General features: G+C 43.4%; 1 protein-coding gene across 1 annotated transcript in view; it reads left to right on the top strand.

The window, feature by feature from the left end:
- The window catches only part of LOC146813018 (killer cell lectin-like receptor subfamily B member 1B allele A), a 158,856-nt gene extending 144,297 nt beyond the window's left edge, over positions 1 to 14,559 (top strand). The window contains exon 6 of the mRNA XM_085620044.1: positions 14,411 to 14,559. Coding sequence (XP_085476170.1) covers positions 14,411 to 14,546 — 136 coding nt within the window. The 3' untranslated portion in view covers positions 14,547 to 14,559. The remainder of the gene's footprint in view (positions 1 to 14,410) is intronic.
- The last annotated feature ends 3,204 nt before the right edge of the window (positions 14,560 to 17,763 follow it).

Below are 17,763 nucleotides of genomic sequence, written 5' to 3'. Positions count from 1 at the left end.
GTTTGGTGCACCTCTCCATGTCCCTCCTGTCCTCTGTTATCCAAGTCCATGTCCCTACCCCAATTCCTCCTGTCTACCATGATCCAATGTACCATACTTGCGAACATTTTGAACTTGGTAAGAGGGAGATTTTGAAAAAAAACTGGGGTATTGATTTTCCCCTTTGAGTTACATTGAAATAGAGGAGATTGTAGACAGGAGACAGATCAAATAAAGCCCATTTGAACCTAAAAACATTGGACGTTTCCTGGCTGAATCGGATCTGTTGGCATGTATGGTTTTACTACCACTGCCTCTTCCTTCTGCCCACAATGGTCTATTATATTGCCACAGCCTCTCTTGCCAGTCCTGTATTGTTGGTTTGTTGCCCCTGCCCCTCTGTCCACTGCCCTCCATAGTCTGTTGTGCTGCCACTGCCCTTCCTGCCTGCCCAGTGTGGTCAAATTGTTGCCTCTGCACTCTCCTACCTGCCTTCAATTTTCAGAGTCTGTGCCCCTGGCCTCTGCCTCTCAACAGTATCCCAATGAACAACTAGATTGCTAACATTCTATATTTCTTACAAAAGTGTGGAACGCCTGACGTCATCTTGATGTGATCAAAACTGTAATACTTAGAGCATTTCCTTTAGAAATTACATATATGAGAGGGTCTTATTTGCATCAAAATTATGGTTAGTGCTCTAAAAAACTAAAATGAGGACATATTTTCTGAGCTTTCAAATAGCGACAAAGAACTTTTAAATTATTTGTAATCTTTATTTTTTTATCCAGTTGACCACTTGATTAAATGTTGCACCTAGGGGAGAGGATGTGGTGTTACTTTCAGAGCTGCAGACTTTGCAACTGGGGAACCAGGTTGGAGTTTCAGCTTCAGCTCAACATTCTGTGATTCTGGTCAAATCACTTAATCTCCCCATGTCTACAACCAAAATGAATTTGATCTTGTGTGATGTAACCAATGCTCATGTAAAGCACTCCAATACCTGACAAGTCTGCACTATATAAAACTGCAAATACACAAAAAATAAGTGTTTTGCACACTTCTGTCATTGGGCTACATGTGGGCTACATGTGGGTGATATTTGTGCTGCATTTGGGCTCTTTTGTCTCTGGTGGCCATCTTGGGAGATTTATTTGTTATGAAGTTTCCTAATTTCCTCATTTACTGCAGTCTCCTCAGTAGGAAATGCTTTCAGTTTTTTACTTTGATTCCATCAAGAAGGTATTCAGATATGTCACACATTTGCCATCAATTCTGAATGGTAGCACTTTAGTTGCTCATTAGATCACTGTAGTAAAGCTACTGCTCACCACGGAAGTCTGCTGCTTGTATTAAAAGTGCATGTTTCAGTCTGCATATCAGAATTTTTTAATGAAATAGAAGAGGATTTGAGAAGTCACTCAAAATGTGCCCTAATTTTTCTTTCTTCAGCACTAATCATAATTTCTATGGCAAAATGAACCCCCTCATTGTGTTCCTTTTTAAATTAAATATTTTAAGTGTTACCAGTTTATTCCAATCAAGATGGCTTCAGGTGTGCCATACTTTTGTCATAAGTAAGACTGTTAGCGCTCTAGTTGTTCGTTAGAACACTCTGGGACATTTTGTCATTGGCTATACTTGGGCTACATCTGGATGATATTTGGGCTCTTTTGTCTCTGGTGGCTATCTTGGGAGATTTCTTTGTTATGAAGTTTCCTAATTTCCTCATTTACTGCAGTCTCCTCAGTAGAAAATACTTTCAGTTTTTTACTTTGGTTCCATCAAGAAGGCATTCAGATGTGTCACACATTTGCCATAATTTCTGAATGTTAGCACTCTAGTTGCTCATTAGATCACTGTAGTAAAGCTACTGCTCACCAGGGAAGTCTGCTGCTGGTATTCAAAGTGCATGTTTCAGTCTGCATGTCAGAATTTTGTTTATGAAATAGAAGAGGATTTGAGAAGTCAAAATGTGCCCTAATTTTTCTTTCTGCAGCACTAATCATAATTTCTATGGCACAATGAACCCCCTCATTTTGTTCCTTTGTAAATTAAATGTTTTAAGTGTTACCACTTTATTCCAATCAAGATGGCTTCAGGTGTGTCATACTTTTGTCATAAGTAAGACTGTTAGCGCTCTAGTTGTTCGTTAGAACACTTTGGGACATTCTGTCATTGGGCTATACTTGGGCTACATCTGGATGATATTTGGGCTACATTTGGGCTCTTTTGTCTCTGGTGGCCATTTTGGGAGTCTTATTTGTTATGAAGTTTTCTAATTTCCTCATTTACTACAGTCTCCTCAGTAGGAAGTACTTTCAGTTTTTTACTTTGATTCCATCAAGAAGGCATTCAGATGTGTCACACATTTGCCATAAATTCAGAATGTTAGCACTCTAGTTGCTTATTATATCACTGTAGGAAAGCTACTGCTCAGACGGGAAATCTGCTGCTGGTATTGAAAGTGCATGTTTCAGTCTGCATGTCAGAATTTTTTAATGAAATAGAAGAGGATTTGAGAAGTTACTCAAAATGTGCCCTAATTTTCTTTCTGCAGCACTAATCATACTTTCTATGTCAAAATGAACCCCCTCATTTTGTTCCTTTTTAAATTAAATGTTTTAAGAGTTACCACTTTATTCCAATCAAGATGGCTTCAGGTGTGCAATACGTTTGTCATAAGTAGTACTGTTAGCGCTCTAGTTGTTCTTTAGAAGACTCTGGGAAGCTGCAGTAGAACACAAAGGAATCAACTGGCAGTCTCTGCCCTTGTTGGATGTACATGTTTTACTGAGAATGTCAGACTTCATTCTCACATGACTGAGAAAGATAATGTGAATTTACAGAAAATATGCTCTCAGTTTAGCTTATAGATCACCTTCCAAACCTCTGTGGGAAAAGCATGAGAAAATAGTTTTCTCTCAAATATGATTCATGATATCACAGCAGAAGGCTTTTTCACATGGTAAAATCACCTTAGAACACACCACAATTCCTAAAATGAGTATGGTACCATCAACAAATGATGTATAATGTAACTAATGTCTTAAAACATTCTATTAACTGCAATGCTTTTTAATGAGGTGCTATCATGTATATTGGTCCCAAGATGACTGCCAACACTTCTTGGATGAAGTGCTGACAGCCAATCAGATCTCACGATGAGATGTGTGGTTAGGCTCCGCCCAGATATATATGGGATTTTACTTTTGATTTTCTCAGGAACTACTGAACGGATTTACACCATTTAAGCAAAAGGCATGAGTTTGAACTGAGGACTACCTCTTTGCCAAATTTGGTGTAATTCCGTTCAGCAGTTCAGGCTGTAGCTGCGTCAACAGGTCCTATGGGAAAATGCATGGGGAAAATGCGTTTTGGGACCCCCCTTTTTTCTCGGCCCCCGCTTGACGAATCACTGTGAAATTTTCAGGATAGGAGCAGAGCGGAGCTGGTCAAAAGTTTGGTAAATTTCGCGAAGATTCATCAATAGCCACCAACGTTATTTCAAACGTTATTCCAAATAGAATGTTGTGGATTTGCTATGGAAAATAGGTCCTAACTATAACTACCTACTGGCGACTGCCAGTGGTTAACTAAAACTAATTCCTAAAAATGGCTAGTAGGCAGTGTATCGCCGGACTGGCTAAGGAATATACTTTGGATAATGTCATTTTTATGCGAAAAGTCAGCGTACTCGTTTGTGCCATGGGCAGGCATAATAGTACTATTAGTAGCTCATGTTGGTATCGGGCTTAAATTGGCTGGGATTCATATTATTATTAAGGCCCTCTGTATCGTGAAATGGTCAGTGGCAGGAACAAGTGCTTTCACTGTAGTAAGCAGAAGGGAGGTTCATGCTGGTTACTATCAGATGGTAGTTGCTGGTTGATAAATGGACTAAGTCTGACCATTGCAGTCCTAAGCATGATTACTGTTACAGAAAACGGTGTAGGTTTATCTGTTGACAGGGATTCGTGTTGGGAAGGTGTACCATGAAACATAAAGAGTCCCACAATCTCTGCCAAGGATCAGACCTCAGGTGACCACATTAATTCTAATTAGATCTGAAGTTAGGACACCAGTTCCATCCATGGTATGTCATCATTCAAACCGCCCACGTTGCTTTGCAAGCAGAACACACACTGTTATTCTTGTCTAAATAATGTATTGGTGGACCAATTAGGGTTTGATTCAATTATGGTCCAGCGAAGACTGTTTGGGGGTGATTTTACTCTAGGCAATGGTTCTATAGCCTTGTGATGGTTTTCCTACAGCGAATGGCACTTTTGTGTTCCCCAATGTGGGTCTTAAAAGGTCGAGTTGTCATGCCTACATACCTCATAGCACAAGGGCAGGTGATGAGGTATATACAGTTTTTTGTATTGCAGTTAGTATGGCGTTTCTGAAGCCAGGGCCTGGTCAGTCCAAGGTCGATCTGTTTAGATGCTGAAGTCAGGGGACAAACTGCACAGGTCCCGCACTGATAGTGTCCCTCTACTGGAAGTAAAGACCACAGAGTGGGTTGTCTCTGGTTTGTAGGTTTTGGTGGAGTATGGACCAAGATATCTCTCAGATTTTGTGTGTGTTTGAATGCAAACAACGGAGGTGGGCCTGGGCTGAAGCTACCTGTTTCAAGGATCTTCCAGTGTCTTTTGATGATTTTTTGGATCTTATTAGAGTTAGGTGTGAATGTGGTGACACAGGTTAGGTTTTCTGACTCGGATTTTTCTTTGACCTCTAAGAGGGCCTCTCTGTGGTTGTTCCTCGCTCTCTTGTGGGCATCTCGTATGATAGTGAATAGGTTGTCTGATAGTATCTTGGACTGGGACTCAAACTTGTTGAGTGTGTTGCAATTCATGCTGAGCCACAGGAACTTGCCGACTGGTAGATTGTTTTTTAATGCTTTAAGGTGTTGGATTTCATACAGAAGCAAAGTGTTTCTGTCTGTGGGTTTCCTGTAATTAGTTGTTTTAAGCACGCCATTCTGTAGAGAGATCAGGAGGTCTGGGAACGGGATGCTTTCCTGTGATCACGTGCCAGTGAATTTCAGAAAGGGATCAAGAGTATTAATTCATTCAAAAAAGGTACCACACTGTTCCTAATCCCCTTGCCAGAACATGATGATATCATCGATATAGCGACGCCACATCAGGATATTGGTCCTCAAAGTCAGCCATGTATAAACACGCCAGACTCGGCGCAAAGGTGAACCCCATGCTGGTGCCTTGAATTTGATGGTACAGTTGTTTGTGAAAGGCAAAAAAGTTCTCTTTGAGAGCCATAGAGGCACAGTCACAGATAAACGTGATGGGGGTTTTGTATGGCCATGGGTCACCCCTCTGTAGGGTGTTTTCTAAAACTGCAAGTGTCGAGTCCTGGGGAATATACGTATAAAGCGCCTCTATGTCCAGAGTTACTGGATAGTTGATGGATGCAGGTTCTGAAAAGTTTTCAATCAGGTTCAAGACCTCAGTAGTGTCCCTGAGGTATGTGGTTGTGTTGGTCACTAAGGGACAAAGAAAAAAATCGCAGAACTTGCTAAGTGGTTCCAGCGAAGAATCAATGCCGGACACAAATGCCTGATCACAAACACTAAGACATGTTACATTAAGCATGCTCTGCAGTTGCATGTGGCTTTGATTCACTACTACGGCATATGAATTCTTATATGTATGATCATATTGAACGTTTCTTTATGTTCTGTACTTTGTCTATCTTTTTCTGTTACTCCACCAGGTTGGAATAACAAGAATACGGATAACACGTGTCTCCTAGTGCTAAGACGCACTTGACCTTATTATAGGTATGGTGGATGCACGAAACATGTTGACCCCACTGCATTTTCACTCTACTTTCACGGACTGAGAGCAGCGGGGGCATACCTATCCCTCCTACATATTTGCTTTTAGGATAGGCTCCAGTCCCTTGCTTTTTAACTTACCTTCCGGACCCTTGAATAAAATTGTGTTTGTGTTTCGGTTAGGTAATTTTGTTCCCACACACACACGTTTTCACTAGGCCCACACACCCACATTCACAACTGCGGCACCTCCTACAAAAGATCTCCGACAAAGAGCCCTCTTGCGGGGTCAGCACCGCCACCCCCACGAGGAGCTAAGCCCAATGATGATGCACGACACCCACAAGGGTGTGTGAGGGCACTAATTTCAAAAGGAGTAATTCCCCTACCTTTATTTAGATCCCACCGGTTCTACCTCTGGAGACACCACATCTCAACTAAAATTGGTTGCAGAGTTCTTCCATTTTTAGGAACAGCTAACATCCATTGTGTTTACTTTTATTAAAAAGCAATCACAGACATGGTGGTCTGCAAGTTGCGATCTGCCTCATGAATATTAATGAGGCAGGTCCCTTGCGACCCATTTAGGAATTGCAAACAGTGTCTTAGACACTGTAATACATTTCATTTTGTGAGTCACAAACTGCAAGTCCCTAAGAATTGCAATTTGTGAGTCGCAAAATGAAATGGCTATACATTTGGCCTCAGAACTCTTGCTTCGTGCTTCTCTATATCCCATAACTCATTGCTGACATGTGTGTCTATCTGGGAGTACTCTATCCCATATATAATGATATATCTATAGCAGCACTACTATAAGATTATAATATAAATGTCACACACAGCAACTGTGACATCTGTCTTGAAAATACCTCTGCTTCCTAGGTGCAATTTAAAAACTGTCACTAGAGCTCCTAAAAGAACATGAGAACTTCTAGATAAATGACCCATAAATATTCATAGGTTTTCTAACACATATCCATGTGATACACTACATTCTATGGGTAGGTTTTGGCTTCAGAATATCAACCCATTCTCTGGAATTCAGGGGAACATGCTTTTGTGTCGTAATAAATCTTTCCACAGTGTCTTTCAATAAGTTTATAATTTATAGTTAGGTATGTATATTTTAGTCTAAATTGTAGATTTATTTTTATCACAAAATGAAAACCTAACATCAGCTTTTAGCATGACAGGACAGAAGTAGGCTTGCTTGTGCGTTGAGCCCCACTCCTTCCCAAAGTACACTAGTTTGGTAGTGCTGTCTCCCATTCATCAATTTGCTACAAGTACTCTTTGGGAGGGTAAAAAGTGACTTTGGGTATCACTATCCCTCATCTGCCTCAGAGGAGAACTCAAACAACCCCCATTCGCAAGGCAAACTGGGCAAGTTGAAGAGGGACTGGAGAGACTTTCAGTCCAAATCCACCCCAGCCCCAGAGTTGTGATGAGAGATGTTCAGGGTGGCCGCCAAACCGGCTCTCGTACACATAGAATCCCTCTTCGTGCCAGCAACTAAGGAACCAGAATGAGAAATTGCAGACCACCATTGATGGCAAAGCTGTCATAGCGTCTTCAGGGGAGCATAAGCAGGAGGCCAAACAGGCTTACCTTGCAGTTAACAAGAAGAAGGTGTAAGTGGAGGGCAGATGCATGGGTGAACTCACTTCATAAATATCCGAAAAGTACAAACACCACCAACATTTTCAAGATCTTAAGAGCTGGTCCACTGCATCCCTACTGAAAGTTACCAGGTGGGATATACTCCTACCTCTTCATTAATTTTGGAAGGTTAACTTGCCAGATTTTAAAACAGGAAATAAGTATCTACTGTGACATATGGGTTTGATGCCGGAAGCACCAAAACCTGCATGTTATTCCCCAAAAGGTTAGAGTAGGTGCGATTTATCAAATGCAGGTGTTGGATTTTATTGGATGTGATAAATTGCACCTTCCCTCAAAGCAATTCATAATAAGAGCCTTACAGGCACATGCATCAAAAGAAAGACCGGTCGCAAATGGGCTGATTCTCAGAATCTGCCCCTTTGCGACCGGTATTTTTGCATTTGGGATGCATCATCCCAAATGCAAAAATCGCAATTTAAGTAATCTCTAAATTGCGATTACCTAAATTGCAATTGCATTTAAGGAATCACAGATTGAGATTCCTTAAATGCAATGCATTAAAGTAATAAAATTAGCGATTTCGCTAATAGGAGCGCAAATTACCATGAAGTTGAACTTCATGGTAATTTGCAAAACCTTTGAAAAATGCACTTTTGTGCATTCTTCAAAGTTTCATGTTGTGCACACACATGCCCTTAGGGCATGTGTGTGCACAACATATGTGCACAGGTCAACTTCAGGGGTGCAACAGGGTGTCCTTTTGACACCCTATCACCCTGAAATTGCATGCGCAATTTGCGAGTACCTACTGGTACTCACAAATAGCGCTTGCAATTTCCCATTCATTCCTATGGGCCTGTAGGCCCATAGGGATGAATGGGAAGCTATTCCTTATTTGCGACTCGCAATTTGCGACTCGCAAATAAGGAATGTGTAGGAATCGCTATTATTATAGCGATTCCTACATGCATAGGATTTGGCGAGTCCTTAATTGTGAATCCTTAATATTCGCAATTAAGGACTCGCAAAATCCCAGCTTGATGCATGTGCCAGTTAGTGCACTGTGGATTCCAGATGGTGAGTGACTGGAGGAGAGGATGCACCTATTCCAGGACTATGAGGTGCCTGAAGTGGATTTTCCAGGTGCTCTTGGTGTAGTAAGGATGACAAGGTTTCCCATAGGAGGTGTGGCAGAGCTCTGAGGTCTGACTGAAGTCTGACTGAGTGAGGATTGGGAGTACTGTCCTTCTCAATCATGGAATGCTTCATGTTGGCAGAATGTTACTCAGTAGGGGGTATCAGGAAAAACAGGCGTTCCAGTTGATTGGTCAGGAGTGTAAGGGTGTGGGCACCGTGGCATCTGCTTGGTTGACAGAAGGTGCTGAGACTGGCAATCAGAGGTTAATTTGTAAAAAAATTAATGTCGGGGCTCTCATCAGGAGGCAGCTTGCACCAACCAATTTCTCCTGTTATCGACGCCTAAAACAGAACTAACATGAAAGTGAGGAGAGGATGTGGTGAAAATACCAGAGTGGCTGACTTCGGAGTTGGGAAACCAGGTTTGAGGCTCGGCGTGGGCTCAACATCCTGTGATTGTGGGCAAATCACTTAATGTCCCTGTGTCCACCATAAATGAATGTGCCCTAAACTGGTCCTCAGGAAAAGCACTGGTGTTGATAATTAAGTGCCAGTTCTGAGTACCGGAAACCACAGTCTCACATTAAGCAGTGCTGCTGGCACTTCAGCTTTTGTTGCACTTGTACACACCTGACACATGGCATACTATACCTGTTTGCAGAGCTCAGGTGTGCTCCGTCATGAATTTGAGTCAGTGGATGCTGGTGGAAGCACCAGCACTCATTTCTTGGGACCAGCACTTATTTTTCCTTATGCAACATTTTCCAAGAGCAAGAGAGAGAAAAACACACAAATGGGAAAGAAGGAGAAAAAGAAAGATAGAAAAAAGTCACAAAATGTGAAAAGAGGTTCCTGAAAGAGTGAGCTAGGGGGAAGACGGTGTTTGGTAGTGTATTAGAAAGGCCTGTGGTGGATGGAAGATTACGCAGCCTTGGTATTCAGCAGGCTCACATTAAATAACGCCTGCCACAGGCTTTTGAGCACAGCTTTGGGCACCTAGACTCATTCTTTTACAGAGTGAACATTGTGTATGCTTGTGGGTCAGTGGTGATCTGCAGCAGTTGCACCAGTGTTGTTTCACACAATGAATGGTGACCTGTCTCTATGGGCCATATGTATGAAGGCAATTTTGCGATCGCAAATCAGCAGTGTCCAATGTATGACACAAAACACCCCTCGCAAAATAAGGAATCGCAAATTTTGCGATTCCCTAATTTGCAATTGCATTTAAGGAATCGCAAATTGTGATTCCTTAAATGCAATGAAACAAGCACAGAAAAAGTGCAATTTGGACTTAAGAAATCGCAAATTACCACCAACTTCAAGTTGGTGGTAATTTGCGATGTCTTTGAAAGAGGCACTTTTTTGTATTTTTCAAAGTGCCATGTGACTCACATACATGCCCTTAGGAAATGTATGTGTGCCACATCTGCACCCATGCTCATTTCAGGGGTGCAACAGGGTGTCCTTTTGACACCCTGGCATCCTTGAAATTGCATTCGCAATTTGCGACTCTCTAATTGGGAATCACAAATTGAGAATGTCTTCCCATTCATTCTAGGCCCAAAGTAAAGAATGGAGAGGTATTCCTTAATTGCTAGTTGCAATTTGCGATTCGCAATTAAGGAATATTTAGGATTCGCAAAATTTAATGCAAATCCTACATACATAGCGTTTTGCGATTCTCAAATTGTGATTCGCAAAAAATCGCTATTTGAGAATCTCAAATGGACATTTTCATACATATGGCCCTTTGTCATTACTGCGGTTCTTGCCCTTGCTCCTCTTCTGCTGACATCCCATCTGGTCTTCGGGCACTGCTAAATTCAGAATCACTTAATATGTTATTTTGGGGCATATGTATCAACATCACCATTTGCGAATCTCAAATAGCGATTTTTAAAGAATCGCTATTTGAGAATTGCAAAACGGGATGTATTAAAAAAATTGCAAATTTTTTGCGATTTCTTAAAATTCCTTAATTGCGATTAGCAAATTGCGAAATCGCAATTAAGGAATACCTGCCCATTCATTTCTATGGGCCAGGAGACCCATAGGAATGAATGGGAAGTAATTCTCAAATAGCGAATCGCAATTTGCTAATCGCAATTTGAGAATAATTTCAAAGGTGCAAGGGTGTCATGATGACACCCTGATGCACCCCTGAAATGAGCATGTGTGTGCATATGGCGCACATACATGCCCTAAGCGCATGTATGAGCGCCACGTGGCACTTTGTAAAAATCAAAAAAGTGCTTTTTGAAAGGAAATCGCAAATTACCACCAACTGGAAGTTGGTGGTAATTTGCGATTTCTTAAGGATAATTCGCACAACTTGGGTGCTTTTTACATATCATTTAAGAAATCGCAATTTGCGATTTCTTAAATGCTTACGCAAAATTAAGAAATCGCTAAATTAGCAATTCCTTAATTTTGCGATGGGATGTGGCTCATACATCCCGATTACCGATTTTTTCATCGCAAACGCTGTTATTTTGCGAATCGCAGCGTTTGCGATTAAAAAATCGTTTGATACATATGCCCCATAGTGATTCTTAATTTAAACTTCCACTTAAAATCTGCCTGAAGTGGTTTGAGTTTTCAGAGACTTGAGTTGGAAACATTGTGTTGTTCTGTTTAACTTTAAATCGGCTTGACAAAGTGTTTTGGAAAAAGAAGTGGCCTGTAAAATGGCAAATGTTGCTCCGTGGTCTTGAAATACCCTGGGGAAGTGTAGTCATGGACGTCATTTAGGGGTCGCCCCTTGCGACCCTTGGCACTACTCTTGTGACCCCTTCCCTAGGAGATCGCTGCAGTAGTGTCAGCAATGCTAAACTGGGCTTCCTCAGCTTTGTTCTTTTAACCCGCAGCCAACATCATCATGTTGCCTGCAATAAAAAACATTCAGCATTGAAACTACCCTGCACAGAAACAAAAAGTTACCATTTGTGGCTCGTGATACATGGGTTGAGCTGCTTTTGCGGGGTGCATCTCCAGCAAGAACCTAGCAGAAGGGTAAACTGAAAATAACAAAACTTTGCAACATAATTTATTGTTGTTGATTGTGAAGGCCCGGCAAAAGGCGCCTCCATGTCTCTTGCTGTCTCTGAGCATTTCAGTGGAGAGGTGAAATATGGTAGAGTAGAGAAAAAAGAATAAATAGAGGAACGAGAGAGCAGCAGAGGGACTAGAAGGGAGGAAGAAGACACAACAGATAGGTGAGAGCCGGAAGCAAACGAGAGTGAGTGTGCGTGTGTGTAAGAAAAATAGAGACACAACTGAGAGAGATGGATAGATAAGAGATATATGTAGAATTAGAGACAGACAGGTGTTAGAGAAACAAGAGAGAAGTTTAAGACAGGAAGGCAATAGGAGACAGCTGAGAAAGGGAATGACTGAGATGTGATAGACAGATTAGAAAGATGCAATAGAGACAATGAGATATAGGCGTGAGGGAAAGCGACAACAGGGAATTTTAAGACAGAGTGGCGAAAAAAAGACAGCTGACCGACTGTGGGAAAGAGAGAGCTGTGATAGGCATATACATGAGAAAGGTGAAATAGAGATATAGAGGACAGGTGTGAGAAAAGGACTAAAAAAGAGGCAGGCCAAAACAGAGAGGGAGCAGGGTTTAAAAGAGGCATCTAAGAGATAAAGACAGAGTAGGAGGCAGGTGTAAGAAAGATGATATAGAAAGACTAGTGTAAAAGAGCTCAGAGAGCAAGAGATGGTAAAGGCGAGACAGAGAGAATATAGAAACAACTGAGCGGAGAGGGAAGGGACAGGTAAAGGGGCGTTAGCAAGTTAGATGATATTGAGAGTGAGAGGCAAGAAAGTGAACAACATGGTGAGGGAGTGAAAGATGTGAGAAAGGTGGGAGTAGTGATAAAGAGCCAGGTGAGAGGGACGGGTGAAAAAGACAATTCAGAGAAAGAGTGAAAGGGGAGAGACAGGTTGGGAAACTCTCATTAAGAGAAAGAGTATGGGATAGGTGAAGGGGAGCAGAGAAACTGATAAATCCCTTAGAGAGGGAGACAGGTGACAGAGTAAGGACTGATAAATAGGCGAGAGAGCTGGGGGGATTGAGAGGTGAGATGTAGATGACAGTCAGCTGCAAGAGAGGAGAGAGCAGAAACAGAAGTGGAACAAGTTGAGTGTGAGCTGAGGGGAAGATGTTGGTGCTTTGGTAAAGAAGCAGATGAATGAGAAAGAAACAGTGTGATGAGAGAGAAGCAGGTAAGAGGGAGATCATAAGGACAGTTCTTAACCTCTTCATCACCCTTGCACATATTGCATGAACTGCAGTGATGTCTCTTCTCATGGTGTCATCAGAGTAAAATGCCAAGTGACATCACTTCCTAGGATGATATCTGAAAGTTTGCATGATGTCACTTCCTGTAATGTAACTGGGGGTGGTCAAAGGGCAAGTCTTGTCACATAGACTACCCCAGGGATTTTGGGGAATTGACCTCCATGAGTGTAGGTTGCCTCTTTTTCCTTCTCGTCATTAAGTTCGAGCAGATTGGCATCCACTTCGAAGCTGACCAGCCACCACTATAGCTGAAGGTGCATGTGACCTGCACAGTAGCGGCTAGTATTAAACAGCGGTAGGGGCAGGTTGCTGGGCTGGGGGGCTGTGGTGGGGGATGGAATGAAGAAAACAAACAAAAATAACACTAACCTGGCTGCCAACGCCAGTGGCGGCTCCTCGTGGGAGTCCTGCGGGGCGGTGAGGCCGGGCGGGGGAGGGGCAAGGTGGAGGGTAGTAAACTCCGGCTTACGGCCGAACGGAGTTAAGTACATAAATAAATAAAAATAATTACATTGTGCGCTGTGCAACTCCATTCAGTCGTGAGCCGGAGTTTACTATCCCCCACTTGGCCCCTCCCCCGCCCGCAGCACTCCCACGAGGAGTCGCCACTGGCCAACGCTGCTCCCTCCTCCTCTCCCTGTTCGCCTGCTTCCAGGGCAGGAAGCACCTGGCTTCCAGCTTCCCGATAGCCAATCACAACTCTGTGATGCAGCGTTGTGATTGGTCTGAGTGCCGTGGATCAGTGCTCAGCCAGAGGATGGGAGGCTGGGCATGTTCTCCCTGCAGTCTGTAATGCAGCCTGCATGGAGTACATGCAAACTGGGCATGACAGTTAGACCAGCCCGAGACTGCTGCCAAAGCATCCTGGGCCCTTGGAGTGGGAAAAAAACACTCCTCCCCTGCCCTGCTCTGTGAGCAGAACAGACCCACCCCACCCAGCTAAGCAAGATGAAAAATAAAATATTACCAATGAGTTATTATCATTTTTTTCTTTCCGCTTTAACCTGCTCAGTGGGGCGACACTCCTCTGCCTTAGCGGAGGGGACTCCACTGGAACTGCAACAAATTACAAATAATAAGGTCACTGGTGGTCGGCAGATTAGCCATTAGTGTGCAGGGTTGCCAGACGGTCTATGCCTGTCTGAGATTCCATTTCATAAATAAGTGCATTGTGGGTCTTTTAGTTTTTTTCACAGGAACTACTCCTGAACTAACACACCACATAACAATGACTTGTGCAAATAATGCCAGTATTGCAATGATTGGATCCTACCATCATGGAACAATCTGATAACTGTCATGATATAGTAACTGGAAGAACAGGGTGAAGCTGGTTGTTTAGTCCTGGCTTCTGGGTGCAGCTGACCCACAATTTAAGGGAACACGTGGCCATCTTTAGATATCCTGAAATATACACTGGTAGCAACTTTTTGTTAAAATTAGTCAATAAAGCATTTTATACGTTATGTCTGCCAGCCCATTGTTCTATAAGAAACGTCTGCGTTCTCATTATTGGCAGCTGCTGTCTCACATTAATGTCCCTGTGTCTACAGGTTCCGTGTCACAGGCCCTGCTGATGGAGACCGGTGTGGAGCGTTGAACAGCGGCACCATAACTTCCACACGTTGCATGAACAGTTTCTACTGCATCTGCCAAAAGGAAGTGGAGAGCTGCAACTCCAGGGTTTAAACCTACAGCAAGGGACCTGATTCACAAAGGTAAACTTATACTTTGGTGTAAGTTTACGTTTACATTTGTTTGCTAGTCACAAAGATATTTTACGAGTAGTTTCTTAAAAACTGCGGAGCATCCACACATAAAATGACAGGGCAGTCCTATCTTATATGTGCAAAGACTCTGCAGTCATAAAGATACTACTTGTAAAATACCTTTGTGAATAGCAAACTATTGTAAACTTACACAAAAGTGTACGTTTGCCTTTGTGAATCAGGTCCAATGACTTTAGTATCAACAAAAAACTCAGCTGGATGCGTGGTTAGCCCATGGAAATCAAAATAATAGTAAATCATTTGTAGCCTCCTGAGCAATGTAAAAACCCCTGGAAGTGTTGGGTGAAGTTAATAATGGTGGTATTTAGCTAGCATTGAATTTGATTAAATCTGCCTGAAAAGACTGACTTTCAACGTGCATATGTTAACCCATGGTCAGGCCGGACTTGGCTTTCGTTCAATAATCTGGTAATCAAAGAATTGACTTAAAATGTGTGCATTGGTCACAGTCCAGCTATTCTGGAGACCCAGGCATACAATAGTGCCTTTCCGCTAGGTCCCATGTCCTGAAAGTATTAAGACCAGATCCATTGCTGGTTTGACCCTCATCTCTCAACCACTCATCTTTTATAAAGGCATTTTTATGTAGCAGGAATATTACCCAGAGGTTTCAGAGCGCTTTACAATAGGCCAAAGAATGCTACATGAGAAATTCAGAGTAACATGGTAGTAGGTGACAAAACAAATAACTACTACGGTTACTAATGGTTATTTATTTACAAGTTACATATTCCCTCACACATTACTTAGTTTGCAAAGTTAAAGCGATTATGGTTGCACAAACACATATCACATATTTACATAGTTAAAGCAGAGAGGTCTTTATGACGCTCAAGAATGTCATGTAACAGTCACGGCCATGCCATAAAATGTGAGGGATATGCTTGGTGGGGAACTTGGTGAGGAGAGTTATTGATAAAAATTTCTTTGAAAGATAAGAATTTTAAGGTCCGTTTTGAAGATCCAAAAAGAAGATGTTAGAAATGTGGGTCTCTAGTTGGCAGCAGCCGGCGCCGATGTCCAAATAGTGGCTCTTCTTCCTAAGTCAGAGTGAGGGCGCTACCCCCTTTGATAACCCCTGCTCAACTCTGTGGTAACGTAGCACGAGCAGACAGGCCTATCTCAGAAGCAGTGTGTGAAGCATTTATGACCATACACAATAATGCTGGAAAGACGCCACAAAACAGACACCACAAGTGATCATAGAAAAATAGTTATCTTTATATAGATTAAACACAAGTCTGAAAAAAGGCTCAAGGAGCCACAAAGCACATAATTACAGATTCGTTGCAGGAGCGATGTAAAACGATCTTAGTTCGAGGCCAGGGTCTATGCGACCCGTGGTACACAAAGTTCCTGGGATGTAAAACGGCACGGCGCACAGCTTCCCAGGGAAGGTGCGAGATGGCAGGCGGACTCACATTGGCCACAGCTCCTCGGCTGCAGCGGTCTGCAGCGTGCACTCATGATAATCCAGGAACGGGGCTTGAAGGTGGCACCCAGCGGCACATGCAGAAGTTGACAAGGTTTGTGACGTAGGGGCTAGCGTGGGCACTCAGCGGCACCGCTCTTCAGCTGCAGCGGCCCACGTTGGCGATAGCAATGGTTCCTGTAGCAAGCAAAGATGGGCACTCAGCGGCACAGCTCCTCAGCGGCAGCAGCCCAGACTAGCGATAGTGAAGACTCTCGTAGCAAAACCAGAGTGGGCCTGCAGCAGTACAGCTCCTCGGCTGCAGCGGCCCACAATAGCGACAGCACTGATTCTCATAGTACTCTCGTCGTAGGACAAATGCGGGCACTCAGCGGCACAGCTCCTCGGCTGCAGCGGCCCACAATGGCGATAGCAAGGGTTTTCGTAGCAAGGCCAAGGCAGGCACTCAGCGGCACAGCTCCTCAGCTGCAGCGGCCCACAATGCGATAGCAAGGGTTTCCGTAGCAAGGCCAAGGCGGGCACTCAGCGGCACAGCTCCTCAGCTGTAGCGGCCCACAATGGCGACAACAATGGATTCCGTAGCAAGGCAAATGCGGGCACTCAGCGGCGCAACTCCTTAGCTGCAGCAGCCCACAATAGCGATAGCAATAGTTTCTGTAGCAAGTCAAAATGCGGTGTTCCTCACAGTAGATCCAGAGGCCCTGGATTTCTCGACAGAGGCCTCACCTGCAAGTAGGATTCTTCTCAATAGGAATCCGGGCTGCTGACGAATGAAGTCTAATGTCCCTGAGACTTCGGCAGGAGGCAAGCTCAAATCAGGCCCTTGGGTAGTTGCTTCAGTAGATTGATGAAAGTTTCAAAGTCTTGTCCCTCTCGTTACACGGACAGAGGTTCGTCTTGGCATCCCGAAGTTACACATAATGAAGGGCTTTCCGCACAGATCCTTATACCCCAAAAGTCTTTGTTCTCAAGAAAGTCACAAATCACTCAACCCAGCCAGAACCAGTTTGGTGTCGACTTGGGTCACTTTATTTACGAGGCGGCATCCTCCCTTTCAGGGAGATGGGGCCCACCATCAGATGCCCAGTGGGATGTGGAGCCATCATTTACCTTGCCAGGCACAGCCCTGCTCAGATCAAAGGGGTCACCCCTCCCCATACTTCAACTGCAGATTTTTCCATTCGACCCAGGTCGGCCTCAGCCTGCCCTGGCCCTCTAAACCAGACAGCCAATACACATACCAATAAAACACACAGAAAGGTTTAGAAAAAAAGATACCTACGCTGTAGTTGCACACTCAGAATATAAAGACAATCACCACTACCAGATGCACGTTAATATTTGGAGCTGAAGCATACCAAACTCGACTTTCCTTACATGTTCCTTTGACACTACTAAGACTACACCAGTTCATACAGGCACAGCGCCCCGAGCATCTAACGCCAGCAACCACGAAGGAGACAAAAAGTGACAAAAATAGAAGGGAGACCTACGCCAATGGTGCCAGGTCTAACAGAAGTGATGGTGGGAAGGTTTTGGGGTAATGAGTTCTGAATTCTAGTCACATTACCAGAGAAAAATTGCGCCATAAGTCTTTCAACCTTGTGAAAGTTGGTGGTTCGAGCAGCAGACTTTCCGCTTTTCGTGAAGGTCTAGAGCCACCTGATATTTGGAATTTGTTTGC

This window comes from Triturus cristatus, chromosome 7 (genome assembly GCF_964204655.1).
Source record: "Triturus cristatus chromosome 7, aTriCri1.1, whole genome shotgun sequence".
Taxonomy (NCBI): domain Eukaryota; kingdom Metazoa; phylum Chordata; class Amphibia; order Caudata; family Salamandridae; genus Triturus; species Triturus cristatus.
The sequence above is the reverse complement of the archived record's forward strand: the minus strand, read 5'-3'. Positions and strand labels throughout refer to the sequence as shown.